At 39.7% G+C, this 27,973-nt stretch overlaps 10 protein-coding genes, 1 long non-coding RNA gene, 8 other non-coding genes and 1 pseudogene across 29 annotated transcripts; 8 read left to right on the plus strand and 12 right to left on the minus strand.

The window, feature by feature from the left end:
- Positions 1 to 40: 40 nt before the first annotated feature.
- NAC006 (NAC domain containing protein 6) lies at positions 41 to 1,073 on the plus strand (the record flags this gene model as incomplete). Its single annotated transcript, NM_100231.3, has 4 exons — positions 41 to 379; positions 459 to 560; positions 612 to 849; positions 907 to 1,073. 4 exons carry the CDS (start codon positions 41 to 43, stop codon positions 1,071 to 1,073), a joined length of 846 nt encoding a protein of 281 aa, NP_171848.3.
- A 259-nt stretch (positions 1,074 to 1,332) lies between these two features.
- On the plus strand, positions 1,333 to 2,643 carry AT1G03495 (HXXXD-type acyl-transferase family protein; the record flags this gene model as incomplete). Its single annotated transcript, NM_100232.5, has 1 exon — positions 1,333 to 2,643. The coding sequence occupies exon 1, from the start codon at positions 1,603 to 1,605 to the stop codon at positions 2,641 to 2,643; it is 1,041 nt and encodes a 346-aa protein (NP_171849.3). The 5' UTR covers positions 1,333 to 1,602.
- Positions 2,644 to 3,222: 579 nt separating this feature from the next.
- Positions 3,223 to 3,356, minus strand: AT1G04187. The gene has a single exon (NR_138666.1). It is a non-coding gene; the product is annotated as an other RNA (small nucleolar RNA).
- Positions 3,357 to 3,390: 34 nt separating this feature from the next.
- On the minus strand, positions 3,391 to 3,507 carry AT1G04193. The gene has a single exon (NR_138667.1). It is a non-coding gene; the product is annotated as an other RNA (small nucleolar RNA).
- Positions 3,508 to 3,524: 17 nt separating this feature from the next.
- AT1G03502 lies at positions 3,525 to 3,638 on the minus strand. The gene has a single exon (NR_138620.1). It is a non-coding gene; the product is annotated as a snoRNA (small nucleolar RNA).
- Positions 3,639 to 3,684: 46 nt separating this feature from the next.
- On the minus strand, positions 3,685 to 3,771 carry AT1G03506. The gene has a single exon (NR_138621.1). It is a non-coding gene; the product is annotated as a snoRNA (small nucleolar RNA).
- Positions 3,772 to 3,845: 74 nt separating this feature from the next.
- Positions 3,846 to 3,990, minus strand: AT1G04197. Its single transcript, NR_138668.1, has one exon. It is a non-coding gene; the product is annotated as an other RNA (small nucleolar RNA).
- A 263-nt stretch (positions 3,991 to 4,253) lies between these two features.
- Positions 4,254 to 5,723, minus strand: AT1G03510 (Tetratricopeptide repeat (TPR)-like superfamily protein). The gene has a single exon (NM_100233.2). It carries the CDS (start codon positions 5,712 to 5,714, stop codon positions 4,425 to 4,427), a length of 1,290 nt encoding a protein of 429 aa, NP_171850.1. The 5' UTR covers positions 5,715 to 5,723; the 3' UTR covers positions 4,254 to 4,424.
- Positions 5,724 to 5,814: 91 nt separating this feature from the next.
- Positions 5,815 to 5,886, plus strand: AT1G03515. The gene has a single exon. It is a non-coding gene; the product is annotated as a tRNA-Asp (tRNA).
- Positions 5,887 to 6,027: 141 nt separating this feature from the next.
- AT1G03520 (Core-2/I-branching beta-1,6-N-acetylglucosaminyltransferase family protein) lies at positions 6,028 to 8,426 on the minus strand. Of its 2 annotated transcripts, NM_001083984.1 has the most exons (5): positions 8,099 to 8,325; positions 7,078 to 7,467; positions 6,902 to 6,977; positions 6,707 to 6,822; positions 6,029 to 6,623 (listed from the first exon to the last, which is right to left on the minus strand). In NM_001083984.1, exons 2-5 carry the CDS (start codon positions 7,451 to 7,453, stop codon positions 6,115 to 6,117), a joined length of 1,077 nt encoding a protein of 358 aa, NP_001077453.1. In that variant the 5' UTR covers positions 7,454 to 7,467; positions 8,099 to 8,325; the 3' UTR covers positions 6,029 to 6,114. The 2 variants fall into 2 exon arrangements, with proteins under 2 accessions (NP_171851.1, NP_001077453.1); NM_100234.4 differs by having other exon boundaries at positions 6,028 to 6,623; positions 7,078 to 8,426.
- Positions 8,427 to 8,550: 124 nt separating this feature from the next.
- On the minus strand, positions 8,551 to 11,766 carry NAF1 (nuclear assembly factor 1). The gene is made up of 3 exons (NM_100235.4): positions 10,417 to 11,766; positions 10,145 to 10,222; positions 8,551 to 10,043 (listed from the first exon to the last, which is right to left on the minus strand). Exons 1-3 carry the CDS (start codon positions 11,503 to 11,505, stop codon positions 8,805 to 8,807), a joined length of 2,406 nt encoding a protein of 801 aa, NP_171852.2. The 5' UTR covers positions 11,506 to 11,766; the 3' UTR covers positions 8,551 to 8,804.
- Positions 11,767 to 11,849: 83 nt separating this feature from the next.
- On the plus strand, positions 11,850 to 13,778 carry AT1G03540 (Pentatricopeptide repeat (PPR-like) superfamily protein; the record flags this gene model as incomplete). Its single annotated transcript, NM_100236.2, has 1 exon — positions 11,850 to 13,778. The coding sequence occupies exon 1, from the start codon at positions 11,949 to 11,951 to the stop codon at positions 13,776 to 13,778; it is 1,830 nt and encodes a 609-aa protein (NP_171853.1). The 5' UTR covers positions 11,850 to 11,948.
- An 11-nt stretch (positions 13,779 to 13,789) lies between these two features.
- SCAMP4 (Secretory carrier membrane protein (SCAMP) family protein) lies at positions 13,790 to 16,123 on the minus strand (the record flags this gene model as incomplete). Of its 7 annotated transcripts, NM_100237.1 has the most annotated exons (12): positions 13,790 to 14,104; positions 14,202 to 14,267; positions 14,363 to 14,411; positions 14,560 to 14,627; positions 14,721 to 14,766; positions 14,863 to 14,956; positions 15,045 to 15,107; positions 15,182 to 15,304; positions 15,392 to 15,425; positions 15,535 to 15,597; positions 15,698 to 15,802; positions 15,892 to 16,123. In NM_100237.1, 12 exons carry the CDS (start codon positions 15,943 to 15,945, stop codon positions 14,018 to 14,020), a joined length of 852 nt encoding a protein of 283 aa, NP_563686.1. The 7 variants fall into 7 exon arrangements, with proteins under 7 accessions (NP_563686.1, NP_001320328.1, NP_001320329.1 ...); NM_001331418.1 differs by lacking the exon at positions 13,790 to 14,104 and having other exon boundaries at positions 14,160 to 14,267; positions 15,892 to 15,945; NM_001331417.1 differs by lacking the exons at positions 15,698 to 15,802; positions 15,892 to 16,123 and having other exon boundaries at positions 15,535 to 15,579.
- Positions 14,108 to 16,139, plus strand: AT1G03545. 2 transcript variants are annotated; one of them, NR_138623.1, is made up of 3 exons: positions 14,108 to 14,775; positions 14,870 to 15,030; positions 15,159 to 16,139. It is a non-coding gene; the product is annotated as an other RNA (long non-coding RNA). The 2 variants fall into 2 exon arrangements; NR_138622.1 differs by having other exon boundaries at positions 14,870 to 15,325; positions 15,975 to 16,073.
- A 1,122-nt stretch (positions 16,140 to 17,261) lies between these two features.
- On the minus strand, positions 17,262 to 18,194 carry AT1G08825. Its single transcript, NR_143425.1, has 2 exons — positions 17,936 to 18,194; positions 17,262 to 17,691 (listed from the first exon to the last, which is right to left on the minus strand). It is a non-coding gene; the product is annotated as an uncharacterized misc_RNA (transcript).
- A 127-nt stretch (positions 18,195 to 18,321) lies between these two features.
- On the minus strand, positions 18,322 to 20,659 carry AT1G03560 (Pentatricopeptide repeat (PPR-like) superfamily protein). The gene has a single exon (NM_100238.4). The coding sequence runs from the start codon at positions 20,575 to 20,577 to the stop codon at positions 18,595 to 18,597; it is 1,983 nt and encodes a 660-aa protein (NP_171855.1). The 5' UTR covers positions 20,578 to 20,659; the 3' UTR covers positions 18,322 to 18,594.
- A 21-nt stretch (positions 20,660 to 20,680) lies between these two features.
- AT1G03570 lies at positions 20,681 to 20,752 on the plus strand. Its single transcript has one exon. It is a non-coding gene; the product is annotated as a tRNA-Gln (tRNA).
- Positions 20,753 to 21,051: 299 nt separating this feature from the next.
- On the plus strand, positions 21,052 to 22,361 carry AT1G03580 (annotated as a pseudogene). 2 transcript variants are annotated; one of them is made up of 4 exons: positions 21,052 to 21,120; positions 21,210 to 21,373; positions 21,452 to 21,657; positions 21,736 to 22,339. The 2 variants fall into 2 exon arrangements; another variant differs by lacking the exon at positions 21,052 to 21,120 and having other exon boundaries at positions 21,184 to 21,373; positions 21,736 to 22,361.
- A 43-nt stretch (positions 22,362 to 22,404) lies between these two features.
- Positions 22,405 to 25,885, minus strand: AT1G03590 (Protein phosphatase 2C family protein). The gene is made up of 6 exons (NM_100239.8): positions 25,523 to 25,885; positions 24,182 to 24,649; positions 23,750 to 24,088; positions 23,522 to 23,639; positions 23,197 to 23,420; positions 22,405 to 23,111 (listed from the first exon to the last, which is right to left on the minus strand). The coding sequence occupies exons 2-6, from the start codon at positions 24,422 to 24,424 to the stop codon at positions 22,647 to 22,649; spliced, it is 1,389 nt and encodes a 462-aa protein (NP_171856.4). The 5' UTR covers positions 24,425 to 24,649; positions 25,523 to 25,885; the 3' UTR covers positions 22,405 to 22,646.
- A 761-nt stretch (positions 25,886 to 26,646) lies between these two features.
- Positions 26,647 to 27,961, plus strand: PSB27 (photosystem II family protein). Its single transcript, NM_100240.3, has one exon. It carries the CDS (start codon positions 27,083 to 27,085, stop codon positions 27,605 to 27,607), a length of 525 nt encoding a protein of 174 aa, NP_563687.1. The 5' UTR covers positions 26,647 to 27,082; the 3' UTR covers positions 27,608 to 27,961.
- Positions 27,962 to 27,973: the final 12 nt, after the last annotated feature.

A 27,973-nucleotide genomic window follows, 5' to 3' on the forward strand; every position in this document is an offset into this window, starting at 1 on the left:
GGTACCTTAGCTAGTTCTTCTTCGAATCTATACGATCGATATGAAGATTCTTCCGGTTGGATCACGGTTTTGTCCGACGGATCTAGGGTTGGTGAGGCTTTATCTTCGAAACAAGGTGGAGAGAAATCAGAGCAGTTTCATAACAACTATGGACATCCACCAAGACTACCCTTGGCTTCTTCCTCACGTAAACAATCCTTTGTTCAATAACAACGAGTGGTACTACTTTGTTCCGCTTACTGAACGAGGTGGCAAGATATTAAGCGTACACCGGAAGGTAGCCGCAAGAGGAGGAAGCGAAGGCGGCACTTGGAGAAGCAACGATGGGAAAAAAGAGATCAAGGACGGACACATGCAAAAGGGTGATGGGTTACGAGCAGTCTTTCACGTACCACAGGAGAGTGCATGGAAAGCTTGTCAAGACCGATTGACAGAAGATGGAGTATTCTCTTCACTAGAGTGATGACCTCCAAAAGGTTGTCTTGTGTCGGATCCGATACAAGAAAGAGGCGAACGTCAACGAGTTTGGACTCGTTAACCATCAGGCTCATCAGACTCAGGTGGCGGAGAACACCAACAACATCTTACGGAACCAAGTAGTGTAAGAAGAGGATGCTTTAACCGGTTTTGCTGATCAGCTTGAGATGATGCTAGAGGGACAAGAAGACCGTGAGCAGAAAGAAGAGGCTGATTTAACCGGTTTTGCTGATAGCCTTGAGACGATGCTAGAGGGACAAGAAGATCATGAGCAGCCAGAAGATGCTGATTTAACCGGTTTTGCTGATAGCCTTGAGACGATGCTAGAGGGACATGAAGATCGTGAGCAGCCAGAAGAGGCTGAATTAACCGGTTTTGCTAATGATGACCTTGAGACGATGATGCTAGATGGAGAATAATCTCGCGAAGTTACTCAACAACAACAACAACAACAACAACAACAACAACGTCAAGAAGATTGTGACGTTACTCAAGAGCAAGAAAAAGATGATGTGATGGTACTGATAAACAATCCTAATGATGCCCTCGCATTGGGGAATTATGAGATTATTGATCTAACTAGGGTTGATAAATGATACGACACAAACCAGAGAGGATAGAATTATATTTTAGTGGGTTGAGTTGATATGTGACAAAGATTACTATAGACATATGGTTAGTGTATTTGTGTAACTCCGGTAAAGGAGATATCATAAAAATAGTGGATTTTCCGGGGTAAAATTCTAGTTTAACGAACTTTATTTTAGTTTGTACTTTTGTTTTTCCATAACTCTACAATTAATATAGAGTTGCAGCAGTAATGTTAACTATTTAGCTATGAATTTCAATTGTGTACTTAAAAGTAATGTTTTTGGTTTTCAAAGATTATAAAATTCGAAAATACTAATTGTGATTTGTGAGTTCCATTGATAAATAAGCAAACATAAAGGACCAACAAATGTTTTGAAAACCAAAAAAAATGGTGGTTGTGGAGGTTGGGGCACATGAGAGCGTTTTTTTGACCAAAGTACGTAACAGAATCAACTTCTTCACTTGCCCGGTGGTTTCATTTTCCTTTTATAAAAAGACAAATATGAACTCATTTCCTCAAAACTTAATCACACCATGGCGGCTCAACTTCAACCTTATAACATCATCGAGACCTGTCACATCTCTCCCCCAAAGGGCACCGTTGCATCCACCACTCTTCCTCTCACCTTCTTCGATGCCCCCTGGCTCTCTCTCCCACTCGCCGATTCTCTCTTCTTCTTCTCTTACCAAAACTCAACTGAATCTTTCCTCCAAGACTTTGTACCCAACCTCAAACATTCCCTCTCCATCACTCTCCAACATTTCTTCCCTTACGCCGGTAAACTGATTATCCCGCCTCGTCCCGACCCTCCATATTTACACTACAACGCTGGCGAAGACTCTCTTGTTTTCACCGTAGCAGAGTCTACTGAAACCGACTTCGACCAACTGAAGTCTGATTCCCCTAAAGATATCAGTGTGTTGCATGGCGTCTTGCCCAAGTTACCTCCTCCTCACGTCTCTCCGGAAGGAATTCAGATGCGACCAATAATGGCAATGCAAGTCACCATCTTCCCTGGAGCTGGAATCTGTATAGGCAACTCAGCTACACATGTTGTAGCAGATGGAGTCACCTTCAGTCATTTCATGAAGTATTGGATGTCATTGACCAAATCCAGCGGCAAAGATCCGGCCACGGTTCTTCTACCCTCTCTGCCTATTCACAGCTGCAGAAACATAATCAAGGACCCAGGAGAGGTAGCCGCAGGACATTTGGAGCGGTTTTGGAGCCAAAACTCTGCAAAACACAGTTCACATGTTACGCCTGAGAACATGGTCAGAGCCACTTTTACATTGAGCCGGAAGCAGATAGACAATCTCAAGAGTTGGGTTACAGAGCAGTCTGAGAATCAATCTCCTGTTTCTACCTTCGTGGTGACTCTAGCTTTCATTTGGGTAAGCTTGATTAAGACACTTGTTCAAGACAGTGAAACAGAGGCCAAGGACGAAGTCTTTCACTTGATGATCAACGTGGATTGCAGGAATCGTCTCAAGTACACACAACCAATACCACAAACATACTTTGGCAACTGTATGGCTCCTGGTATCGTATCAGTCAAGAACACGATTTGCTAGGAGAAAAATGCGTCATGGCTGCTTCAGATGCAATCACAGCGAGAATCAAAGATATGTTATCAAGCGATCTGTTGAAGACAGCACCAAGATGGGGACAAGGAGTACGTAAATGGGTCATGTCCCATTATCCAACCTCAATTGCAGGAGCTCCGAAATTGGGACTGTATGACATGGATTTTGGATTAGGAAAGCCCTGCAAAATGGAGATAGTGCACATAGAAACAGGTGGTTCTATCGCATTCTCAGAGTCCAGAGACGGCAGCAATGGAGTTGAGATTGGAATAGCACTAGAGAAGAAGAAAATGGATGTGTTTGACTCACTTCTACAAAAGGGGATCAAGAAATTCGCAACGTAGCAGCCCCTTTCTCATCCAATAACTTGTAGCAACGAAATGATTCAACACAAAACCGAAGTTGTTCAGTCCCACGAATCATAACAAGTCTATCCGTTCCACCAACGCTTTTCATATTGTTTAATATCCATATCCAACCTCATAAATACGGGCAAAACATACTCTTTGTCCGAAAACAGAAACTCAAAACAAGAAAACAAAAAGATAATATAAAATTGAAAGAGAATAATGTAGTGATCTTGTTTAACTCAAGTCTCATGGTTAAGGAGACCAAAGCTGATGAGAACACTGGTAATTTATGAGTTTTTTCAGACTACAAGCACTAAGAAAACAAGTGCAAGTGTATAGTTTAAACTCAAATAGATTTCAATAAAAGCGATAAATGAATGAGAAAGTCTCAGTAAAATCCATTGAAGTCAAAGAAATTACAGCTTCTGCCAAGGGGTTCTCCCTGTAAAACAGGGTCTCAGCTCCACTGCACCTCGTAAGATTGGATTAGATCCTCATCGACATTCCCAAGAAATAATAACTCAGAAGAAAGACAAAATAGCAATGAAAGGCTCGGATAAGAATACAGCTTTTTCGATCAAGAATTATCTGAAGCAGAACTGGCGTATCAAGCTGTTACAATTCATCATCCCAGCCAATCAAAACACAGAAACCCATATAAAAAAAAAACAAAACTTTGGCTCATATTAAGAAATTCAACCATGTATTTACCGTATCTACTTCATTGAATAATCTCAGAAGCGCGGGTAAGTTTATAATCATTGCCACATAAACAAACGTTGATACCAACTCGATTCCATCAACAAACACAGCTCAAAGCAAAACATACATAGAAAAGAGAGATATAGACGCTTTTTTGACACAGAAAAGCCTAAGGAATACGGCAAATCTGCAACACAAACGCTAAAAATAATCTAGCAGGAGCTTTGGGGCTTACTTCTTCAAGTACCTTAGTTATCAGATTAGCCCGGGAGGCTCCTGCTAACCACACTATATATATATAATCAAACCCTAAAGCGATTGACGAAGAACCCAAATTCTAAAGATCGATTCTAATTGTACGACACAAAGCAAGGAAGAAGATGACTTAAATAGCACGCGGCTGGTCAAAACCCTAGCCTGATTCTCTCTATGCCAAGAAGTCGAAATTGCCCCCGTTAGTTTATTGTTGCGGTTAGACGTTAACCGGCCCCCGTTAGGTTTGTGATGGCTCAAATATGCCCGGCCTTACAAAATTCAAATTCATATGCGAATGTTATGCCTTAACTTGTTACAAGATCACAAATTACAAACTTCTTTTGCAGGTATTTTTGCATATTATTTTCTTATAATTTAAGAATAGTATTAAGTATAATTATACAACCTTGATTTCGAAAATTGTGTATGAGCTTACAAAAATTTCATGAGCATGGTAATATGTCAATCTTTGAACAAACACCAACTACTACCTGGTGAAACCTTCACTCCACTCTCCTTCATCTTCAATCTAAGTCTCTCTGCCTCTTCTTGTCTTCCAACACTCATATATATCTTCCCCAACAACACATAATTCGCGGGATTCTCTGGCTCTACCATCAACAATTCTCTTGCAGCAATCTCTGCTAGCTCAATCTCACCGTAGTTCCTACAAGCTCCAAGCAAAGCCCCCCATGTCTTAGCCGTTGGCTTCTCAGGCATAGCTTGAATCACTTTATAAGCTTCTTCAAATCTCCCTACTCTGCTTAAGACATCCACCAAACACGAGTAATGATCCTTGCTTGCACGCAAACCGTAATCTCCCTGCATTCTCTTAAAGTATACAAGAGCCTCATCAGCTAAACCAGCGTGACTACAAGCCTTTAGCACGTTCAGAAACGCTATGTCATCCGGTGTTACTTTCGCCAATTCCATTTCTTGAAATGTTTTTAGAGCAGATTCCGCGTCACCGTGAAGTGCATAAGCGGATATCAAGCTACTCCAAGCAACCACATCCCTATCTTCCATGCTATCAAACACCAATTGCACATAGACAATGCTTCCACACCTCCCATACGCCTCTACTAACCCGCTTTTCAACTGAGGGTGCGGCTCAATTAGATTCCTAAAAGCATATGAATGGATCTCTTTTATTAAACGAAAAGCCCCAATGGCTGAGCAAGCAGATACTAACGCAAGAAGGGTAATCAAATTAGGCTTGAATCTAAACTCTATCATCTTCCTATAGAATTCAATAGCTCTATAAGACCCATCTTCTGTACCAACTAAACCCTTTATGATAGCATTGAAAGAAGACTCATTTGGCATAACATCCATAGCTTCATACAACTCCACTGCTTCCTTAACCTTCCCACAATGTGTGTAATGCGAAATCATCGCGTTCCATACTACCGCATTCCTCTGAGGAATTTCGTCGAACAGTTTACGAGCATGAGAAACAGACAAGCATTTACCATACATATCGAGTAACGCGCATCCAACAAATGGGTTCGACAGAAAATTGGATTTGACGGAGTGTGCATGGACTGATCCACCGAGAACAGGACGGAAAGCTGCAGCGCACGATTTGAGAGCGAGTGAGAAGACGTGTGCATCGAGAGGTAAGGCGAAAGAAGAATGCATTTGAAGAAAGAGATTAAGAGCTTGTTCATGGTTTCCTTGGTTCGCGTAAGAGCTTAATTGTTTGGTGAGAGAGATCAATTTAGTGCAGCTCGACGCGTACGAAGAAGACATGGAGTGGTGGAGATAGAGCTTTCGGTGTTGGCGTCAGCCTTCAAGAAATACAAATTAGTTTGTTGTTAAATAGTTATGTTCTAAACAACCAAACAACAAAGTCGTTGTAGTATAGTGGTAAGTATTCCCGCCTGTCACGCGGGTGACCCGGGTTCGATCCCCGGCAACGGCGATCTTTTTTATTTTCGGCTGTACAAGCTAATTGGGCCTTATTCTTGGTCCCCTATAAATATGGCCCTATCAATGCCACTTCACTGACGCTATACGGCCCATAAAAGCCCACTGCACGTCACTTGTTCTTAATTCATGTGTTTCGAAGAAATTTCTATAACCAAAAATTTATAATCAAACAAAACAATATACTGTACAACGTTATATTTTGCGTCATCAGTAGATAACTTCAAGAACACTGTTTTCGCCTAAATTCTTCAGAGGAAAGTGTTTGAACAAGCTCCTGCAACCTCTCAGAACCAGGTCCTGGTTTCAACACCGAGTCGTCACCTTGCACAGAGCACTGATCATTGCCATTAGCTGAACTCCCGACACACCATCCTCCTGGTGCAAACCGGTGTGTCCGTCCCAATAGCTCTTTATCGATCTTGTCTAACGCAGGATCGTTTTTGTGGAACTTGCGTGCAAATGGAGCTTTGCTCTTGACCATATTGTCAAAATCCTTCAACGAGAGAGATCTAGGGTGTTGCTTTGGAGGACTGTCCCAAGCAATGTAGTGAAGGTCGTGACCGATTGCAGTGTTGATAAACTCTTTGCTGTTGCAGATTACTGTGTGGAAGTATCCTTCAGGAGAAGATACGAAATTTGTGTAGTACATTAGTATTGTTCTTGGGAAATTATCCCATCCCCAAATGCAGTACTCGAGGAAAGACCGAGTCAACATTATCCAAGCTGAGCCTGCAGAATTAAGACATAAATCATCTTCAAACATTTCATAATCTTTCTCACAGATATGAAACTGTGAGATTAAAGAAGATAACCAGTGAATAGCCTGAAAGAATTTGGAAGTGATCGCCGTTGAGTAGTCCAAGCGATATCGGATTTCTTCGATAGGTATAGGGCAGGATCAACAATGATTGATTTAGCCCTCTGATTCCTGCTAAGAAATTCCAAGTAAGTACAGATGCTTTGAGATTCTGGTGTGACTCTGAATAATGAAGCATGGTTATACTTACAGTTTCCATCCGGTGAGCTGCATATTCTCGATGAAATTGACATTCCGAGACAGATTTGAGAAGACATACAACAAATCTACAGAAACAAAAAGAAAAGCCAAAATTATAAGTCACAACTAAATATAAAGCTCAAAAGGATCATAGACTACTAAAGCATTATAGAGAGAGTTACTAACCATCTTGTGTTACTAGAGGATAATCCGAGGCACTAAGGTTAAGAAACCAATCCCAATGTAAGCTTTCTCTTAGCAAGATTGAAACGGCTTGAAGAGTACAAGCAATCATTGTAGGGCCTTTATAAGTAACAAGATTAGACTGAGCCATCACACGAACATTCTCCATTTCACGGAAAGTCGGATCAGTCTTCACGGACATGGCCAGCTCCATCCGTTCTCGAGGTGGAGCCTCAAGATCCAAATGCAGAACATACTGGTTTCTAGGATGGTACACAGCTTGTAAAGTCCTCATCATCCTATGACTATCGCCTTTTGTTCCCGATATTAAATAAGCTAATCTAGGAGGCTCTGGATTAACATCAGCCGTCGAATTCATAGATTGCTTGAAATCTGATTCTACAAAGTAGTCATTAGACTCTGAAACAACATCAACTGGTAATTGATCTTCTTCCCCAAAGAAGTTGTCGAATTGGCCAGAAATTAACAAAATCAGAAGAGTAATGGACATGATCAAGCTAGCTAGAAAAGGGAACAACCATTTTCTGTCGCTGAAAGCTCTAAACCCTGAATGTGAACTAACATGTCTCTTGACCCTAGCAAATGGGTCTCTGAATGAAACCAGCTTCCTATACAATTTTCTCATTCCCTAACCACTTATCCTATCCAACGAAGAAACCCAATTCAGATATGTTGTCTTCTATAGAATACCAAATTAGCATCAAAGATCGAATCTGATTACAGATTCAAATCAATATAAGGATTGATGCGAAAACGATTACCAGAGACCAAGAGGAGACTTGCAACAAAGTTTCCGAATTGGGCAAGTTCAGCAAAAATTGATTTAAAAGAGAGGACCTTTTTAAAGAGATAAAGAACATCCACTAGGGAATCAACAATCCAAAGGCGAAAGCAATGGCTTTTAGTCGAAGCTGAGTCAGATCTAATCTCCAAATCGATTTCAAAAATGAAACAGACAGCAGAAGAAGGCCAGAGATACTTCAAGTTTAAGTCTTGAAATTACCTTAAAGAGACAAGACACGTCCGCTGAAAGAGACAGACGCTAAAGAAGATAAATTCGGGTAGCAGAAAGAGACAGGAAAAGTGTTTACAACTTCTGATTGCAATAACTCAGAACTGGGCAAGAGAGAAATATGAAAGTTCAATCCTTTGAAGAAACAGAAATTTTGGTAAAAATGAAGTTGTCTGTAGATTCAAAGCTGTCTTAAAAGAGAAAATGTGAAATCGACGCGGGGAAGAAGAGAGAGAGAGATACAGAGAGAGACAGAGAGACATGGCAATTAATTTAAACATCAAACATTTCGTGGTGTAAGCTTTAATAATTGTTGGCAAAATCAAAATCAATCAGTAGAGAATTTAATGATCATGTACGACTCTCAAACCCTTTACAAGCGATGACGTACACGTGGCATTATCAACTCATAATAATACGTTAGATAAGTAACGAAATTAACGGCGAGAAAAAAAAAACACTGTTCTTATGTTGCTGCCTAATTCACTGCTAGTGAGTATAGTCTATTCTACTCTATAGCCAGTTTGACTTTGGTGGTACAAGGAGAAGGAACAACAGAGAAATCAAAGTTCGTTTTACTGTTATAGAGAATGTGTAAAAAAAAAAAGATCATAATCATACAAAAACTGGCATACAAAACTAAATATAGCCTGGCTATGACACACATTAGCAGTTTAGTATGCTTCCAAAAAAAGTTTCATCCAGACTGTTGCCGGCCTCTACCTCGCCCACGTCCGAAGCGACCCCGCCCTCTACCTCTACCACGACCATGGAAGCCCCTTCCCCGTTCAGAAGACTGCCCGCTGCTAAACCCTTGAGATTGTGGTTCCATTGGGGACTGCAAATCACTTGGTGACTGCGGGATTTGTGACTGTAGTGGTCGCACATCAGATTGTGCTTGCATTTGGAACTGCGGGTTCGCTGGAGACTGTGGTCGGTGCATCATTTGGTACTGCGGGTTCATTGGAGATTGCTGGTGGGGCTGGAACTGTGGTGGCATTTGGAACTGTGGATTCATTTGAGACTGTGGCCGGTGCATTTGGGACTGTGGTGGGTGCATTTGAAGACCTTGAGAAAACATATTAAAACTCAGCTCATTTGGTAATGGCTGCTGCTGAATACCACGACCCATCCCAAACTGTTGGTTGAAACAATTCTGACCTACCATTGCAGGCCATGGCGCTGAAGCCTGTCCTGGAAAGAAGTTTAAGCCTCCCGGTCCACCTGGCATTGGCATCTGGCCACCATTGAACTGCGGTTGGAACATCATTTGATTTTGATTTTGCATTGCCATGAAAGGTATCTGCATTCCCATCTGATTAGGTATAGGAGGAAGCTGATATGGGTTCTGCTGATTACTCTGGGGTCTCCATGCTGCATTGTTTGGAGGAAAACCGTCCATTTGAGGACGCGGACCACCCATTTGAGGATCAGAACGGTTTGACGATAGAGAACTAGATCCCTGGTTCTTCGTCCATTCCCCTGAGTAACTGCTTGTAGGCCTTCCGGGATCTCGGTTTTTCTTCTTCTTGTTCCTGGTGTTACCGGTTTTCTGGTCACTCATCATTCCTCTCTTTTCCAACTTCTGCATTCTTCTGTATTCGGCTTCTTTTTCATCATCTGAGAACTCTAGCTCGTCTGGTATCTCCTCGTCGTTATCCCCAGATGCATCGTAACCTTTCTTCTGCAGTTCCTTGATATTGAGAATATGTTGAGCGAAATCGGCGACAAATGAGACAGGTGTCCCTTGACAAACCCCTTCTGGCACTTCACTCTCTGAATTGAACCTCACAATATAATAAGGGCACTTCACGGGTCCAAAGATCTCATCCACCAGTCCCAATGGCGTTCTTTTTTCAGTTATCCAAAGGATAGAACCTTCAGTCAAAGGACTATGCTTTTCCATTCCCTCAACTATTACTTGTGCGCTCATTACCTGTAAAATCACAAATGAGACGGGTATGCTTTTAGCAGTGGATTGTCAAGACATCAAACAGAGAAGCAATAGCATACAAGTAGAGGTAATTTTTAATATACCGAAAGAACAACTCCAACAGGAAGTGTGGCATGGTGTGGTTCCAGAGTGACATCCACAGGAGGAACTGGAGGAAGCTCCTGCAAAAGTTTTAAAAAGGGGAAAAATCTTTCAAAATTTACACAACAAAAAGAAGGCTTCCATCCTTCAAAGAGTAATGCTAAAAACCTTGAGGACAGTACATAGTTTTCTTGTCGCAGTCAACCACTAATGGAAAAAATATCAACCACTAATAGTAATAGCTATGAAATGTGAAAAGCTGAAGGATATGTACCTTGAGCTCATTCTTTGACCTGATAGGTTCTTTTGTTTGCAAACCAAGGTCATCATCCTCATCATTGCTCCAAGCAACCATCTCATTCACATCATCATCGTCATCATCATCATCATCATCATCATCATCCTCATCCTCAATATCGTCATCCCCATTCTCCTCATCTAAATTCTCTATCTCACCCTCTTCAAGTTCCCCTGCTAGATCATCCTCTTTCCCCACAACCATGTGTTCAAACTTTTCTTCCTTCTTATTTTCCTCTTTGTCGCTCTCGTCCTCATCACTCTCCTCTTCTTCACTGCTACTACTATCACTACTGCTTGCAGAAGAGCTCGAGGTTTCGCTCTCAGACTCAGCAGAATCCATTTCCCCCTTAGCCTCATCACTCTTCTCATCATCATCCACGGCCAAACTTACCTTCTCCAACCCTACTTCAATAGAACAAGCCAAACCCTCATCAGTTTTCTTCAACCCTGATTCATCCAAATCCATGGTGGGACAAGCAACAGACGCATCAGACACAACAACTGGCTCAGTCTCACCTTCCATTGACCTCGAGTTTTCAGAAACAACCGGTTCTGAATCTTTTACTGCTGGTTCATCCCCACCGTTTGCAGACATCTCAACACAAACATTGGGCTCTACCTCAACCGAGCTCACTCCAACTTCCTCAGACATGACATCACAAAGCACAGGCTTTACTTCAACCATCGACTCAGACCTAACCGAACTCACACCAACTTCCCCAGACATGTCATCATTAAAGACCTCAAGCTTTCCCTCAATCGACTCAGAATTAACAGTAGTCTGATTCTCCGGACACATTACATCGCTAACAGTAACAACATCTTCTTGAGGTATCTCCATGTGGTACTCAAAGAAATCAAAGTCCGTATCTTCTATGCTAAAATCCTCAACGTTCCGATTACTCTCAGACCAAGTGATAGAATCGAAATCCGGAAAGGAATCGATGGAAGGGAAATCAAAAGAGTCCTTGAAAGTTTTTACCTTGGGGTCTTGATCGGCTACGACTTGCAAAGGTAGCTCTTCTTCAACGGTTTTTGCTTGATTAGCGGGAAATCCAACCATGGCAAGAAGAGAGAGCGCGAAGAAGAACCAGCGAAGAAAAGTGAAAGAACATGACTTTCGAGAATTAAAGTGGCGGCTAAGTTATATAAAGGCAGCTATTTTAGCAAAGGCGCGAGGGTTTATCGCAGATACGTTAGGGTTTTAAGAGCAGAGAGTACTTGGCTTTGGCTCTCTTGGTGGTGCCACTTCCCTCTCAATTAGGGTTTAGCCGTTCATCTCTCCCTCCACCTGTCTTTTTTTCTTTTCTTTATTTATTTTTTTATCGTATTTATTTTAATTTTAATCCTTATAATTAATAAATCAGTTATAAAATATAAAGATGTCTACTTTACAAAATCTACATAATTAGATTTACCAATTTGATTAATTTTCAATGTTCCATTAGCTTTATTTATAAGTAACGAACTTGGAAGAATTGTTCACCGGTGATTGTGGTGCCTCCGATGAATCTCATCATCCTGAAGCGCCATTTCAGTCAACACGCCTCTTTATGTCTCACGCCGTCAATTTCTTCCTCTGCTCCGACGAAACAATCCCGGATCCTGGAGCTTTGTAAATTGGGTCAGCTCACCGAAGCCATTCGGATCCTAAACTCAACACACTCGTCTGAGATCCCCGCAACGCCAAAGCTTTATGCCTCTCTCTTGCAAACATGCAACAAAGTCTTCTCCTTTATCCATGGCATTCAGTTTCATGCCCATGTCGTCAAATCGGGTCTGGAAACGGACCGAAACGTTGGGAACAGCTTGCTCTCTCTGTACTTCAAGTTGGGACCTGGTATGAGGGAGACTCGGAGAGTTTTCGATGGTAGATTCGTCAAAGACGCCATCTCGTGGACTTCGATGATGTCTGGATACGTTACCGGTAAAGAACACGTTAAGGCGCTTGAGGTGTTTGTGGAGATGGTGAGTTTTGGTTTGGATGCGAATGAGTTTACGTTGTCTTCGGCGGTTAAGGCTTGCTCTGAGCTTGGAGAAGTTAGGCTAGGGAGATGTTTCCATGGTGTTGTTATTACTCATGGGTTCGAGTGGAACCATTTTATCTCTAGCACATTGGCGTATTTGTACGGTGTGAATAGAGAACCAGTAGATGCACGCCGAGTGTTCGACGAAATGCCTGAGCCAGATGTTATTTGTTGGACAGCTGTGCTTTCTGCGTTTTCTAAGAACGACTTGTACGAGGAAGCTTTGGGACTTTTTTATGCGATGCATAGAGGGAAAGGGTTGGTGCCTGATGGGTCTACATTTGGAACGGTTTTGACTGCTTGTGGTAATCTGAGGAGGCTGAAGCAAGGGAAAGAGATTCATGGGAAGCTTATTACAAATGGGATAGGTAGCAATGTGGTGGTCGAGAGTAGTCTTCTTGATATGTATGGTAAATGTGGATCCGTACGGGAGGCTAGGCAAGTGTTCAATGGAATGTCTAAGAAAAACAGTGTTTCTTGGTCTGCCTTACTCGGGGGATACTGTCAGAATGGAGAGCATGAAAAAGCAATTGAGATTTTCAGGGAGATGGAAGAGAAAGATCTGTACTGTTTCGGCACTGTTCTTAAGGCGTGTGCTGGTTTGGCGGCAGTGAGACTTGGGAAAGAAATTCATGGCCAGTATGTGAGAAGAGGGTGTTTTGGTAATGTGATTGTAGAATCGGCTTTAATTGACTTGTATGGGAAATCCGGGTGCATTGATTCTGCTAGTCGTGTTTACTCCAAGATGTCAATTAGGAACATGATAACGTGGAACGCAATGCTCTCTGCGCTTGCTCAGAATGGAAGAGGTGAAGAAGCTGTTAGTTTCTTCAATGATATGGTTAAAAAGGGGATAAAGCCTGACTACATCAGTTTTATTGCGATTCTTACTGCATGTGGTCATACGGGAATGGTTGACGAGGGACGGAATTACTTTGTGTTGATGGCTAAGAGTTACGGGATTAAACCAGGTACTGAGCATTACAGTTGCATGATTGACCTTCTAGGACGTGCAGGTTTGTTTGAAGAAGCGGAGAATCTGTTGGAGAGAGCAGAGTGTAGAAATGATGCGTCTCTGTGGGGAGTTCTGCTTGGACCTTGTGCTGCAAATGCAGATGCCTCCAGAGTTGCAGAGCGGATTGCAAAGAGAATGATGGAGTTGGAACCAAAGTACCACATGAGTTATGTGCTTCTCAGTAACATGTACAAGGCGATAGGTCGCCATGGTGATGCACTCAATATTCGTAAGTTAATGGTTAGACGAGGGGTAGCAAAGACTGTTGGACAGAGCTGGATTGATGCTCACTAGAAAGCTATAAAGATTCGTATCCCTCTAAGGACCTTGCTCTAGTATACATGAAGAAATGGTGTTGACAACTTTAAACCACACAAAGTTTCCTTGAGGTCTCCATTACAAAGTAATTCAAACAAAAGAGAGTTGGCAGCCTAGACTTTGCAGAGGAAAGGGTTGTGTCAAATATTTTGTGTATGATTCAAGATTTTAACCTCAAGCAGCCACTGATACTTTTCTGGTGAAGAGTGATTTCTTCATAGTGCACGCATCAAGGTCGATTTTGTAGCTTCACGCTTCATCTCTGCAGCTTTGCCACTCCCTCGGAAGTATGCATATACTTGCTGAAAGTCGAGTATTGCACGTCATGGGTTAGAAAAACAGATGGATTCAAGTGATTTACAGTGCTGATAAATTCTGGAGTAGAAGAAGTTGAGAAACCTGAATGACCCAGATATTGAGAAGTGTTTCGATGCAGAAGAACCCAGCACCAATGAAATACATTATCTGTGAGGGTGAAAAAGAAGAAAATTAGGTGAGGACTAAGAAGACTCTCACAATCCGAAGTAAAGTACTTGTAAATAGACAGAAAGGTTACGTACCCCGACTGCAGCATTAGTAGTTAGAAGCTCGATTGCTGGCAAGAAACCTCTGTTCATATAACCAACAATGCATGGATCAGATGGAGATCATCAAAGACTCAAAAGGTTTTTAACATGTTCATGAAATGACGAATCGTTAAAGAATGTAAAACTTAAAAGGCTGATTCTGATGCTTTTATCTAGAAGAAAACTCTTACGTGAGAGACTTTCCTTGGAAGATGACTGGTGGAGCAACTGCAGCAAAGCCGCAGAACGCGATGTGGAACTGAAAAGTGCAAGACACGGGTTTATTTACTCATGGCTTCTTGAAAAACTTAAATGCAGAGGAAATCTACCAATAGAAATTCGGTTTTCTTACCACGTAAAAAAAGAAAAAAGCTCCAAACTTCAGGGCACTATCAGTTCTGCAAGAGGTACACATGCATTGTATTATTGACTCATTTCATATATCTATTTAAAATGCATCGTGTTCCAGCATATACTAAGAGAGCTGGTTTTACCTTGTAGCTCGGTAAAGAGGACGGTACCATAAGACGTACGCTCCAGGTACCCCAGCAAGGAAGTAAATTATTGAGAGAAGCCATATAGTGGGACCTGATTACAAAACAGAACACATCAGATGATTCAACATGGTCAGAGGAATTAACATTACGAATCTGATCGTTTAGGTAAAAACAGTAACCTTCTCCTTTGATCCAAGCTACAGTTACTGCCACAATATTCCACAAGAGACATCCTACTAACCCTGCATAGTTCAAGAATTTACCCTGTTAACATTTTCTTGATTTTTTTGCAGCGGTCTAAGAAGGGTTCACATACCTAACAATGTGGTGAATGCGACGTATTGGATCTTCTGTAAATGAATTGGAATCTCATTTGGAATGTCATGATGAATTAAAGGAAAAAACTCCGGCCAATTCTTCTCTTCAATGACAACTCCAGCTGCCAAAACAACCGTATCAAGTTAGCTACAAAAACCCGTAAAAGGTCATTGGAAGATGTAAAAAGACATATAGAAGATTGCACTACTTCGTGCTATTGCGTCCTCTCTTCTTTTAAGCTCCTGTATTGCAATGAGAAGAAGAAGACTGTTAGATACAGTCCTCATTGAATCAGTAGGTCTAAAGATTATATTTGAATATCGCCCAAGAGACTCGGTTACTAGAAATCACCTGCTCTTTCCGCTTCAATTCGTTCTCCTTGGCCTGGAGTTCCATCTCTTTAGCTCGAAGATCCTGCGAACAGAATCAGCAAAATGAAAACTTCCGTTTTCATCTAACCAGATTTTGAGTAAACATGAAAGGCAAAATGCAGAAGGTATTGAAAATATCGTACATTGCCAGAATCCAAAGGGATATCAACGGTTGCACCACGATCATAAGGTTCCGGTGGAAGTGGCTTGAGATAAGAGTTGCTCGCAGGAGGAACACTTGTATGATTCTACAACATAATAAATTGAGATCAAATGGAGAAAGACTACAGAAAGATCAGACATTAGTATTCAGTCATTATGAAACAGAGCTCTTTACCGCAAAAGGATTGATCTCTTCATCAGCAAATGGATTAGGATCGTGTCGTGCCATTCTTTGAGATCGTTTGTTTTAAGATCAAGAAACTTATTCAATAACAGAGTTTTTGGAGTTGGTTGGTGAATTTTGACAGAAATCGAAAATGGGAAGAAACTGGTTTGAACGAATGGATACTTTGTAGTCAGAGAGAGAAAACTAAATCAATGGCGCCAGAGAAATCGAAGGCATTTTAGAGGGTGCTCGCTTCGTTTTTTTTCAGCAAAGTTTCAACACCTATTAAACAGGCATTGTTTTCTTCCAATTTTGGTTTATGGATCGGTTTACTGGATTTTATTCGGTCAATTGGATTTAGTTCACTAGTAATAGAATTCCGGTTTTGCTTTTCATGTTGAGTTTTTCAACGGTTTGATTCAATTTGAATCCGGTTTTAAATATTGGTTACGAACACTTTAACGCACTTCAAAAGTTTGAATCCGAACTTTGCGGTTAGTGGCTCGAAAGTGACATGTCACAACTTCGTTTGTAACAGATCATTCATTCTATTGTTAGTTTATCAAAGTTATAACTCAATTATATAATGAAGATTTAACTATATTAAAAGATCAATACTATAATGTTTCAGCTTATCGTGCTAACATGTTACATGCAAAGAACACACCGAACGAAGCACAAGAAAGGGAAATTATATAAAGTTTTCAGATCTTGATTTTAAAAACCGGTCCAACCACAAAATATCATGTATATACAAATTACATAAAACATTATTCGTGAGAAACTTTAAAACTTAGCCGAGTGTTAATTATAAAAGATGGGATGTTAAGTCCGGTTAATTTTTGACGTATTTATATATGTGTCGTATTAAATACGTTAAAAACTAACCGTTTTTAAACATAACCAAAGCGATTTAATAAAATAAAAATAAATGTTAAAAGTTTAAATTATGTGTAAACTATATTGAACATAACACATCTCTTAAGGATTTTGGATATTTTTTTAAATCCGGTTAGATTTAACAACGTCATATTAATTAATATTTATAGAAAAAAAAGAGTTGAAAATCTTTTAAGAAAAAAAAAAAAAAAATGCTAAATATACATGAAAATGTGAAAACATGTTGGATTTGTGGAATCGCTAATAACCACGGTTCAATGGCGGGATCCAAAATCCGGTTAGATTTCACAACATCATATTAATTTAATATTTATATAACCTTTTAAAAAAAGAGTTGAATTTTTTAAAAAATAAATAAATGCTAAATATATATGAAGATGTGAAAAACATGTTGGATTTGTGGAATCGCTAATGACCAAGGTTAAATGGCGGGATCCAAAATCCGGTTAGATTTCACAACGTCATATTAATTTAGTATTTATAAAATTTTAAAACAAAAAAAAAAAGAATTGAAAACTTTTTAAGAAAAATAAATGCTAAATATATATGAAGATGTGAAAAACATGTTGGATTTGTGGAATCGCTAATGACCACGGTTAACTGGCGGGATCCAAAATCCGGTTAGATTTCACAACGTCATATTAATTTAGTATTATAGAAGAAAAAAAAAGAGAGAGTTGAAAACCATTAAAAATAATTTTTTTGAGAAATATATTTTGTTTTGAAAAATCAAAAATAGTATAAAAACCTTTTTTGTAATTAAACTATCTATAAGATTATAGATTATAAACAAGATAGAGATGAAAATTGACCTAGCCGAATGGGATGATGCATTGTCTCTGTAGAATTATCCGTCTTTCACACGCTACGATATCACAGATGAAAAAAGCTCCGAAGTTGCAACCACATCTACATACAAAGAAGAAATAATTGATTAGAAGGAATCTTGAATAAAAATCAAAAACTTTGAGAAATATATGATTAGGGTTAGAGCTAGGGAAATAATATAAGACCTAAAATTCAAATTGGATTAGACGAAACCCACTTTAAACATGAGAATTCTTTGTTTTGCGATCAACCAGAATACAGTAATTAGATACCATATAAAAAAAAGACGTTATTTGGCCAAAAATTCCAACAAGACGAAAAGTACCTTTTGAGAACAGAGTGTTGGAGTCGGTGCAAGTTGATTTGATCTCTTGACGATAGCCTTTGCTTTTGCTTCTGATCTTCATCCCCAAAAAAAAACAAAAATCGATCGTTTGTTTTGTTTTATGAATTAAACACAGTAAAATTGATGAAAGAGTAGAGTAAAATTCACGACTAATCAATCAGTGATCTGGGTAGAAGAAAGAGACGAGAGAAATAGAGAAAACAAAGAACGGTTTTACGATGAGAGAAAGAGAGGAAAGTGCTATCGAATGGATCTCTGACTCTGGATTTCTATTTATAAACAGTTGGGCTTTGCAAGTGCCCAATGGGCTTCGACAGTTTTTGAGGCGGTTAGTGGAGACTGATTCTTTCATGAAAATAAAATACGTTGTTGTTGAACTGTCTATTTTCTTATTTAATAATAAAATCGTACAAATCGAGAATACAAAATACAAGCTTACACCAAGACCTACCCATATACTAAGCCATGGAAGTAACAAATGGAGAGTCTTGTTCTCTCCGGCGATGACTGGAATCAAACGCCGACAACGTTTTGTTGTTCTGAATCTTCTTCATCCTTCAAATTATCACGAAGATTGAGCCTTGTTCTCTCCGGTGATGGGGTTTTATGAAGATATAAACGCAAACAATTCTTAAAACTCAAGAGTCAAAACAAGTTTCAAGTAAAGTCGTAAACTTGACACGCCTTTTAACACTACCCATTCTTTCATAACCAATCCCAATTTTGCTATGCATTAGCTTCATTGCTAAATCTGCTTTTCCCACTTTCCTCAACGCATTGATCATCACTGTTCTGATCCTCCCTGGCACTTCTCTTCCTCTCTCTGTTATCCCATCAGCTAATTTACAAGCTTCTTTTATCCGACCAGCTTTACACAATGTATTTATCATATCTTCACAAGCTGCATCAAGAATCACACCCATTGGTGCTAACTCATCCAGTATCTTACAAGCTCTCGCCACTTTTCCGGACAAACATAGCCCAGTCGACAACGCCCTGAAGCAAGCTGCGGTTGGTGTAATGCCTTTATCGATCATCATGTCCCAAAGCTTTAACGCCTCCTCGTTTCTATGTTCTTTGAACATTCCGGATAAGAGTATCGTGTATGTATAAACCGTTTGATCACAACCTTCTTCTTCTTCCATTCTCTTAAACAGGGCTATCGCTTCATCGACTTTCCGATGCTTTGTAAACGCATCGATCAGTGCATTGTAACAGTATGAATCCCTTGTGCATCCTTTCTCAGACATCTCTTCAAAAAGCCTCTCGGCTTCATCTACTCTGCCCGCTTTTCCTAAACCATCAATGAGACTAGAATAAAACATTGAATTGATAGCCAATCCGTCAAACCGGCAAGTATGGAAATAGTCCAATGCCTCTTCCACTCTCCCGTTTTTACACAAACCATTAACTACGACAGAATAAGTTACCACATCGGGTTTAAACCCTTCGTCTATCATTCTATGTAAAAGCCTTATCGCGTCTTCAACACTTCCACTTTTCGCATAACCATCTATCAAAACCGTGTATATAGCTACATTTGGTTTAGATCCTTTACGTATCATATTCTCAAAAACAGTATACCCTTCATTCAATTTCCCTTCCTTACAAAGTCCACCAATCACTAAGCTAAACGCATGAGGCGGGACTTGAATTCCCTTCTCATCCATCTCTTGATACAAAGCCACACAAGAACCAAAGTCGCTATCTGCATAACAAGCCTGGATCATAGTCATATACGTAATCTTATCAGCCTCATGACCTCTCGTCTCCATATCTCTAAGCTTCTCCATAGCTTTCTGTGTCTGCCCTGCTTTACAATAACCTTTGATCATTGTGTTATAAGTCACAATGTCTGGTTTGATCCTGCCACTCTCCATAACCTCAAAAACACGCTCTGCCGAATCAACGAACATGGCGCTCACTAAACCGTTCATCAAAAAGTTATAAGTGTACAAAGTCGGCTCAATCCCATTCTCTTTCATTTTACGCCAAACCCACAACAATTCCTCCACCATTCCAAGCTTCCCAAAACTCTTAATCAGAGCATTCGCCGCAGAAACAGTCATAGGAAACTCAAATTTCTTAATCTCACTGCTTACAAACCTAATTCTATCCACATCTTTTGCCAGAGCCAATACATCAACCAAGGAGACATAACACTCGAGGTTATGAGTATACTTCTTCTGCTTACGAGACCAACAGAAGAAACTCCAAGCAATATCAGGTTTTTCGCGAATCTCATCGGATTTCAACACAAACGAAACAAAATTGGGCGATAGTTTGATAAGAAACTTACGGCAGAAACCATCTAGATTCGATTCCATAGAAGCCGAACCATCTAAAAGGTTGAGAATTTGGCTTACCCATGGCGACGGCAGGAGATTACGATTCGATTTCACCAAATCGGAGACATCGTTAAAAGGTTCTATCCATTCGGGAGGAGGAAGTGAGCTGCTATTGAACACCCATCTAACACTCGTCCTTGAGCTCGATAAAGGCGAGCACTTTGAATCATCCGACAAAAAGTCTCCATTTTTGTACAAACAGTGAGATTGTGAAGAACAATGCGGACGATTCAGAAGCGGTACAGAAAAGGGCTTCCGGTAAAATCTTCGCATCGGTAATTTCTTCAAGCAGCCGCACCGGCAGCGACATTGGTCATATAGTACTCGAACACTAAGTTTTAATTTTTAAATTAACATGGAGAAATCGTAACGAAATGGTCCCATGGTCTAGTGGTCAGGACATTGGACTCTGAATCCAGTAACCCGAGTTCAAGTCTCGGTGGGACCTTTTTTTTTGTTGGCAATCACGTAAAATAATTGCGTAATTACAACAAGTTTTTTTTGGATCTTGTCTTTATTTGTTTTCTCTGTACATTGGTGTTACAAAAAATTATTATGATAGCTTTATTAGGGTTTTTTTTTTGGTCAACGAATTACGTTATTAGATTAAAAATACAAAAAATATATTCAAATGTATTTGAAGGATTTTTGTTAGGAGCTGTAAAGTTTTTGTCTTTAGCCTCCTACACACACTACACTTGGAAGTCAGATGGGGACGGAATTGAGGAAGGTCTTCAGTTGGGATATAAACAACTTGTCGGACGAGAACCATCCGATAAGGTCGAAGTCCTTCTCAAGTGGCGGCGGGTGCGAATGGTAAATCGACAAGACTCATCCTATCTTTATGCTTTTTAGCTTTACGCGAATTGTCTAAAAGATTTCACAACTTTCGGTTTTGTCTCTAGGTGTATTATTCTTCATCCCAAGGGCTACCCTGGTTATGATAATCACTTGTCTCTATTTCTGAACGTACCTAATCTTGAATCATTGAGACTTGGATGGAAAAGGAGAACTCGCTTTTTCTTCGTTATTTTGAATCAATCCGGCAACGAGCTCTGCAGATCCCCTAGTAATTATCAACTTCTTTTTACTCTTCTTTTTTATGTGTCTGATCTCATTGATTTGATTGGTTGATTGATATGCAAAGATGATCAAAGCTGTTTGTTCTGCGCTGAGGCTACACAATGGGGTTTTCGGAAGCTGTTGCCGCTTACCAAGCTTCTAGAAGACCACGACAACAACAAGAAACTAACCTTCCAAGTCCACCTCGAAGTAGTCTAAGTTGTCCACCAAGGACAATCAACTGAGAATGATATATTACAACACAGAGGTCTCCCGATCCTTGCTTCTCAAGTATGTTTAGGAGCCTCCGGTTTCCCATTTATAACAACCATCTCCTTTTTTGTTGAACCTAATCAAATCTTTTGGCAGGCTCTTTCATTTTCCAAAATTTTAAGTCGCCACCCGGACTTTGAAGTAGATTTCGTGCCAAAGTACCAGGAGCTACTACCAGTGTACTTGACTCTCTTCTTCTGCCTCATCGAGACACTGAGCAAGTCTCCACAGAGCTTGTCTGCGGATGAACTAACCAATGCTCAAAACCAACTGTCCGAGCTCACAAAAGTAGGCTTCAAGCTAGACTGGTTGAAGTCTAAGCTCGAGGAGCTTTCCTTGGAGAGGAAGAAAGCAGTTCCCGATGCTTGTCATGTCCTCCACGAACGGGTCAAAAATGTGGAACTGACTTTGTCCAATCTCCAAGTTAAACTGGACAAGGACAGGATCAAATATGCTGCTGCTGCTGCTGGAGTTTCTTCCTTTGGGTTCATTGGTTTTTTTATCAAGAGATTCGTTCTCTCTTGCTTCTCGGTCTGAAGAAAGTATGCAATTTACCAAACTCAACTTATAAAGAATACACAGCCGCTTTTTTGCAGAGAGTATGCATTGCTAAGTTAATGAGAGAGTGCATAATGGCACAGAGGAGGGGCATCATAAGGTTCATCATGAACTTGTAGTATGAAATGCATGATGATAAGTGGTTGTGCTAATTTAGTAGTCACCTAAGAGGATCTCTAATAGTGAGTTCTTAGGTGAATTTCTTAACTAAAATCAAAAATAATTAAAAAAGAAGGATATATAGTAAAGATGAGTTCTTGTTTTAAGTACTCATTAGATATTTTTTAAGAGTTCATCATCAAGCACAGATTTTGAGGCAGAGAGAGAGAGATATAGACTAAAGACCTAAGACATTTACATATGCTTTAAGCAATAAAGAAGATTATGTTGAGCAGAAGACAATTTTTCCCTGACCCAAAATCAGTTCTGAAAACAATCAATAGTCATTCTCAAGTCTTTGGTTCCTCTCCAGGGAATCTCGGAAGTTGAACAAGAGAGTTCACTCGAGTAACACCTTCTAGTCCCGACCAGTTCTGTTCTCCTTCCCTCGTTTTCTCCTTCTCTGCATTATCAGCCTCTGCAATCACTTTACCATAACTGTTGTTTTCTTGATCCGTTGATAATGATCTGACTGTGACATTTCTCTGAAGACACGGTTCTGCTCCCTGGCTTTCGTCTGATTCTACTGCGTTTGTTGCCGAAGAGAAGCATTGTTCTTCGTTATCTGATGTCTCTGAGTCCATTCTGCCGTCGAGAAACAAACACACAACTGCACAATCATCCATCTTCGAAGTCGGGTACTTAAGTTTCCATTCGCGTACAGCTGAATCCACCACGAGCCTAGCTGCTGATGCCCGGCTTGTAGCTGATGCTACAACTTCAACTACTTCTTCGTTGCTTAGCACATCCCAGACCTATCAAAACAAAGGTTGGAATCATCAGTACAAGAAATTCATCTTGATAAGGCTTAGAAGACACTTTAAAAGTTCAGTGTATTACTCCATCTGAGGCCAAGACAATGAACTGATCTCTATCTGTAAGAACACGGTGAGAGAACTCTGGTATCGAAATCACTCCATAGTCTTTCAGACAGAAATCACCGAAAGCTCTAGCCATGGCTAATCCAGGAGCATTATCAAATGGTAGCCAAACTCGTGACACCTCTGGCTCGTCTTGCAGTGCAAAGACCCTACCTTTACACTGTTTGATCCTCTCAGCTTCCCCTTTAGACACAAACAAATAATAATATCTAAGAAGTCAGACAAAATGAAGATAAAAGTAGAGATTAGAGCAAATATCACAAAATGTTGTTAAAGCATAATACTTGGCAAGTCAGGTTTTAAGTCTACTGTTAGCTGAACTGCAATCATCGAATCATTGCTGTCTTTAGATCCAAGTATCGCCCGAGAATCCCCAATGTTACCCATGTATAGATTTGATCCCTGAACAATCAATGTACATCAAAACCGATACTTGGAACACAATGGAAATCCCGAGGAAAACCGATATTGAACCCAAAAAAAATGAAGTGATCTTTTGTTGTCAAGATTACCTGCTTAATGATTGTAACAGCTGTGCAGCCACTGCAGAAGCATTCTAGATTAGGATGGGATCGCAGTTCCTTATCCATAGCATTGAATGATTTCAAGAAAGCTTCCTCCCATAAGAAATTCAATTTATCCTCCTCAGTAGATTCTTCTTTCTCAGCTTCTAGGCTATCGGATTTGCTTGCACGAGTTCCTATGGGTCCATTTTGCTTCGACTTAATGGAATTCAGGAGGGACAGCAACTTTACAGGCAATGAATCTCTCACTTTACGAGCAACAAGATGACCATGAGGACCATGTCCATCAAACACACCGCAAAAGGTAACATCTTTCGACATAAAATCCTACGAAAACCAACACCAAATCCTGTTTATATATTGAGTTCACATAAAGCTCTAATAAACATCATTGAGGAAGAACAAGAAGAAGAAACTCACTTCCCACACAATCATTGCGTCCTGATTAATACCCTTGCGTCCCTGTTGAGTGAAAATGCAAGAACTCCTGCTCTTTCCATTCCCAATGATCCGATTCGGTATAGAAACCAAGTTATGAAGTGAAACCATGCGGTCTGAAAAACCTCTCTTCCCCATTTTGCTCCCACAACATCCCATCCCAAGACATGGGCGATGCATAGGCTCTTCATTGCTCCACGAAGTCTTAGAGATACAACCTCCCATTGGTCAATGCAAGTATACACAACGGATCTGATCGCAGAGAGATTTGAGAAAAAGAAGACTTCTATTGTTGTACCAAAACCAGATCCCCCAATGTAAAGGCTTTTAGCAACTTATTTGGTCAAATCAAAGAGCTTTCACACAAGTTTCTTTATTCTATATAAAATACTCTTTGTGGGCAAAACCTTTTCTTCAAATCTTGGTCAATGATGATGCATGGACCGTGAGCTGAAAACATTGCAGAAAAATGAATTAGTGATTAATTTATTGCAAAGTTACAAAAAAGAAAAGCAGACGCAAACAAGTCATAAAGAAGAAAACCCAGCATGTGATCTTTAGCAATAGAATATATGTAGATATTACTAAACAGCCTGTCCTAATTGTTTGGCATTGGACCAACCTTAAGACTCTTATAGCTCCATGTTTTGTAATATATTCACTTTTCATTAATCTTTGCTAATAAATTAATCAAAACACTTAAGAATCAGAAGACAGGAAAACAAAATAACATACAAATCAAGAACAGAGAGTTTCCTCAAATGTCTTATAATAAGCACATCATGTATCCAAACACATGTTATGAGGCAAATTGCAAGATTAACTACTGAAACAAGTTTCCATACAACTCTTGACGTTAAGAAAACGTGACCAGATTTTTCAAGAATCATTGTTTACATTTTCCAGTGAAAACAAAACATATAATGCTAAACCCCAAAGCTTATATCTGAACAGTGAGAGCTGAAAGCAAATTAGATTCATCTTATAAGGCTTTTATATAGTAATGCTGCAAGCAGGCCTTAAGAATAACGAAACCCTAATAGTGAAAAGAAAAAAGGTGGGATTATTGTTAAGTGGAAAAGCGATTCACTTTTCAGAAACCCGATTTAGATAAGAAAAATGGATCTGATAAAGTTTCCTCTGTAACCCAAAACAAGTGCAGAGTGACAAAAGAGAGAAAAGAACAAACCAAAATCATCAGAAGAAAGATCCTACGAAACTCGAACGAGCCAATCCAAATATGAGATTACAGAGTACAAAGACAAAGAGAGAAACAAAGCAAAAGTGCAAGGAATCAGAGAAAATCAGAGGAAAAGAAGGAACCTTTAGGGGATCAAGAACAATTGATCCAGAGACAATGACTGACTATGGAAAGAGAAAGGAGAGAGTTAGTGATTGAGTAGTTGTAGTAGTGGTAGAGAGAGAGAGGGAGATGGGTGAGATCTCATTAATTGAAGAAAGCGAAGAATCAGAGAGGATGAGAAGAAGAAGAAGAAAACAAAAGAGAGAGAGCTTCCCTACAGAATCTTTTTTGGTCTTCGCTTTCTTTCATGAAAGATCAAAATCAAAGCTTACTTGCTTTTGCTATTTAATCATTTTAAAAACTTTCCTAAATTTCCTTCTTTTTTTTTTTATTTTCTTGTTACAAAGAATATAGGGAAATGAAAATCAAAAGATCAATTTTTGTGGATATAATTAAAGATTGTTTGTTCTTAATTGCATTGTGGTTAATTGTATGATGGAAAAAAACACTATTCAGCTTCTTTTTACTTAGTCAACTTCTTAATTGCTTTTTATTTAGTCAACTTATTTTTTTGTGGTGTCCTAATAAAAGCAAGACGACATAAGAGACGAGAAATAAATGGGACACTTGCAAAGTTTGCAAAAACAGATGAGTTGTCCAACTTTTCTCCACATACTACTACTAATCCCCACTTCGTTATTTATTTATTTTATGTTCCATTAAAGTCTATCCATATGAATTTCATGCATATTCACCCACCAAAACATTTCACTAAAGAAAATGAGAGCGAATTATATGGTTGATAGTCAAATAGAGATGTGAAGGCGATGATTAAATTTATTATCAGTTATATGGAGTAATTCATGTTTTTAGAGAATCATGATATCCAAAACATTTCTTATTAATATGCAGTTTTGTTTTTGCATTTGTAGTTTTCACAATAAAAAAAAAAAAAGACGAAAGGATAGGTTGGTTGGTAGATCACGAATATAATAAATGTGTAAAATTAGATTGGAGTTTAATAAAGCTTCTTTTCCCATTTGGTTCTGTTGACAAATCGTTCACGGAGTTCCCGCGTAGGCCTTAGCTTTCGTTTGTTTTTTCTTTCCTTTTTTCACACTGGGCCAATCAAAGACGATTTAATTAGAAAGCTTATTATCAAGATCAAAGATTGTATGGTTTTTGAGGATGACACATGAAGAAATTAAAAAAAAAAATCTTAATTTTGTGAAATCCAAAGGGATCATCATAATCATCATCCCATGTGTCTGACAGCAAGAGAAGAATGTCACGTGTTTGTGGGTCAATTTAACCAAATGCTATATCTTCCAATTGCAGCATTATCAAAAATTACTAAACTAAAAAGGCCACGCACAATGACTCATCATCGCGTGGGCTTTGACATATGGGCCTTATCTTAATCGGGCTTTACAATTAAACCAAACAGATATAAAAACAAGCAAATCCTGACCTGGCAGTGGATCTTCATGTGTCATCCTCAAAAACCATAGAATCTAAGATAAGAAGATAAGGGACACGTGTCAAAAATCCAACACACAGAAACACATTTTCCCCGATTTACTAACGCACAACAAAACTCTTTCATTCTCTTCTTACACCTTTTCTCCAGAGTTCCGACAATGGCTTCAGCATCAGCGACAGCTACTCTTCTCAAACCCAATCTTCCGCCGCATAAACCGACCATCATCGCCTCCTCCGTATCTCCGCCTCTTCCTCCTCCACGTCGCAACCACCTCCTCCGCCGCGATTTCCTCTCCCTGGCGGCAACATCCACGCTTCTAACACAATCGATTCAGTTTCTAGCTCCGGCGCCGGTCTCCGCCGCTGAAGATGAAGAGTATATCAAAGATACGTCGGCAGTGATCAGTAAAGTAAGGAGTACGCTTTCGATGCAGAAGACAGATCCGAATGTGGCTGATGCGGTGGCGGAGCTGAGAGAAGCGTCGAATTCTTGGGTTGCCAAGTACCGGAAAGAGAAAGCTCTTCTCGGAAAAGCTTCTTTCCGGGATATATACTCGGCGTTGAATGCTGTTTCAGGTCATTATGTGAGTTTTGGTCCGACGGCTCCGATTCCGGCGAAGAGGAAGGCGAGGATTCTTGAAGAGATGGAAACTGCTGAGAAAGCTCTCACAAGAGGAAGATGAAAAAACTGCAGTCAGGCCTTCTTCTCCATTTTCTTGTTGATGAAAATTTTATTTTCCTAAAAATGCCAATCGAATTATATGAGAAGAGAAACTTGAATTGGCTCGCCTGCTTTTTTTTTTCATTCCTGTAAAATACTTAATGTTCTGCATGATAATTGCTTAATTATCATTATCAGAGATACTTATATAACTTATATCGAATTCCATTTTCTCAATGATTGGAGCTGCTTCATAAGTTCGATTAACTCTCTTCTGTTGTACTATATACTTCCCTAGAAAATTTGTCTACACTTTCTTTAGTTTTTGATAGAGGAGAAATGAATTACACCATTATAAAATCTCCAAAACTCCTAAGTCACATTTCTG

The sequence above is a fragment of the Arabidopsis thaliana genome (assembly GCF_000001735.4).
Source record: "Arabidopsis thaliana chromosome 1 sequence".
NCBI classification, from domain to species: Eukaryota; Viridiplantae; Streptophyta; class Magnoliopsida; order Brassicales; family Brassicaceae; genus Arabidopsis; species Arabidopsis thaliana.

What these genes read in the sequence shown, in the direction of transcription:
- AT1G03520 (NM_100234.4), bottom strand. Translation starts at nt 7,720, where the DNA reads ATGAGAAAATTGTATAGGAAGCTGGTTTCATTCAGAGACCCATTTGCT. An exon ending in TCCTCTAGTAACACAAGATG is followed by an intron (nt 6,978 to 7,077) that starts GTTAGTAACTCT and finishes TTGTTTCTGTAG; the next exon opens with ATTTGTTGTATGTCTTCTCA. An exon ending in CAGCTCACCGGATGGAAACT is followed by an intron (nt 6,823 to 6,901) that starts GTAAGTATAACC and finishes ATTTCTTAGCAG; the next exon opens with GAATCAGAGGGCTAAATCAA.
- AT1G03590 (NM_100239.8), bottom strand. Translation starts at nt 24,424, where the DNA reads ATGGGAGGTTGTATCTCTAAGACTTCGTGGAGCAATGAAGAGCCTATG. An exon ending in CTTAAAACCTGACTTGCCAA is followed by an intron (nt 23,421 to 23,521) that starts GTATTATGCTTT and finishes TTGTGTCTAAAG; the next exon opens with GGGAAGCTGAGAGGATCAAA. An exon ending in TTGTCTTGGCCTCAGATGGA is followed by an intron (nt 23,112 to 23,196) that starts GTAATACACTGA and finishes TTGTTTTGATAG; the next exon opens with GTCTGGGATGTGCTAAGCAA.
- AT1G03510 (NM_100233.2), bottom strand. Translation starts at nt 5,714, where the DNA reads ATGTCTTCTTCGTACGCGTCGAGCTGCACTAAATTGATCTCTCTCACC.
- AT1G03560 (NM_100238.4), bottom strand. Translation starts at nt 20,577, where the DNA reads ATGCGAAGATTTTACCGGAAGCCCTTTTCTGTACCGCTTCTGAATCGT.
- NAF1 (NM_100235.4), bottom strand. Translation starts at nt 11,505, where the DNA reads ATGGTTGGATTTCCCGCTAATCAAGCAAAAACCGTTGAAGAAGAGCTA. An exon ending in GGTCAAAGAATGAGCTCAAG is followed by an intron (nt 10,223 to 10,416) that starts GTACATATCCTT and finishes AAACTTTTGCAG; the next exon opens with GAGCTTCCTCCAGTTCCTCC. An exon ending in CTGTTGGAGTTGTTCTTTCG is followed by an intron (nt 10,044 to 10,144) that starts GTATATTAAAAA and finishes GTGATTTTACAG; the next exon opens with GTAATGAGCGCACAAGTAAT.
- PSB27 (NM_100240.3), top strand. Translation starts at nt 27,083, where the DNA reads ATGGCTTCAGCATCAGCGACAGCTACTCTTCTCAAACCCAATCTTCCG.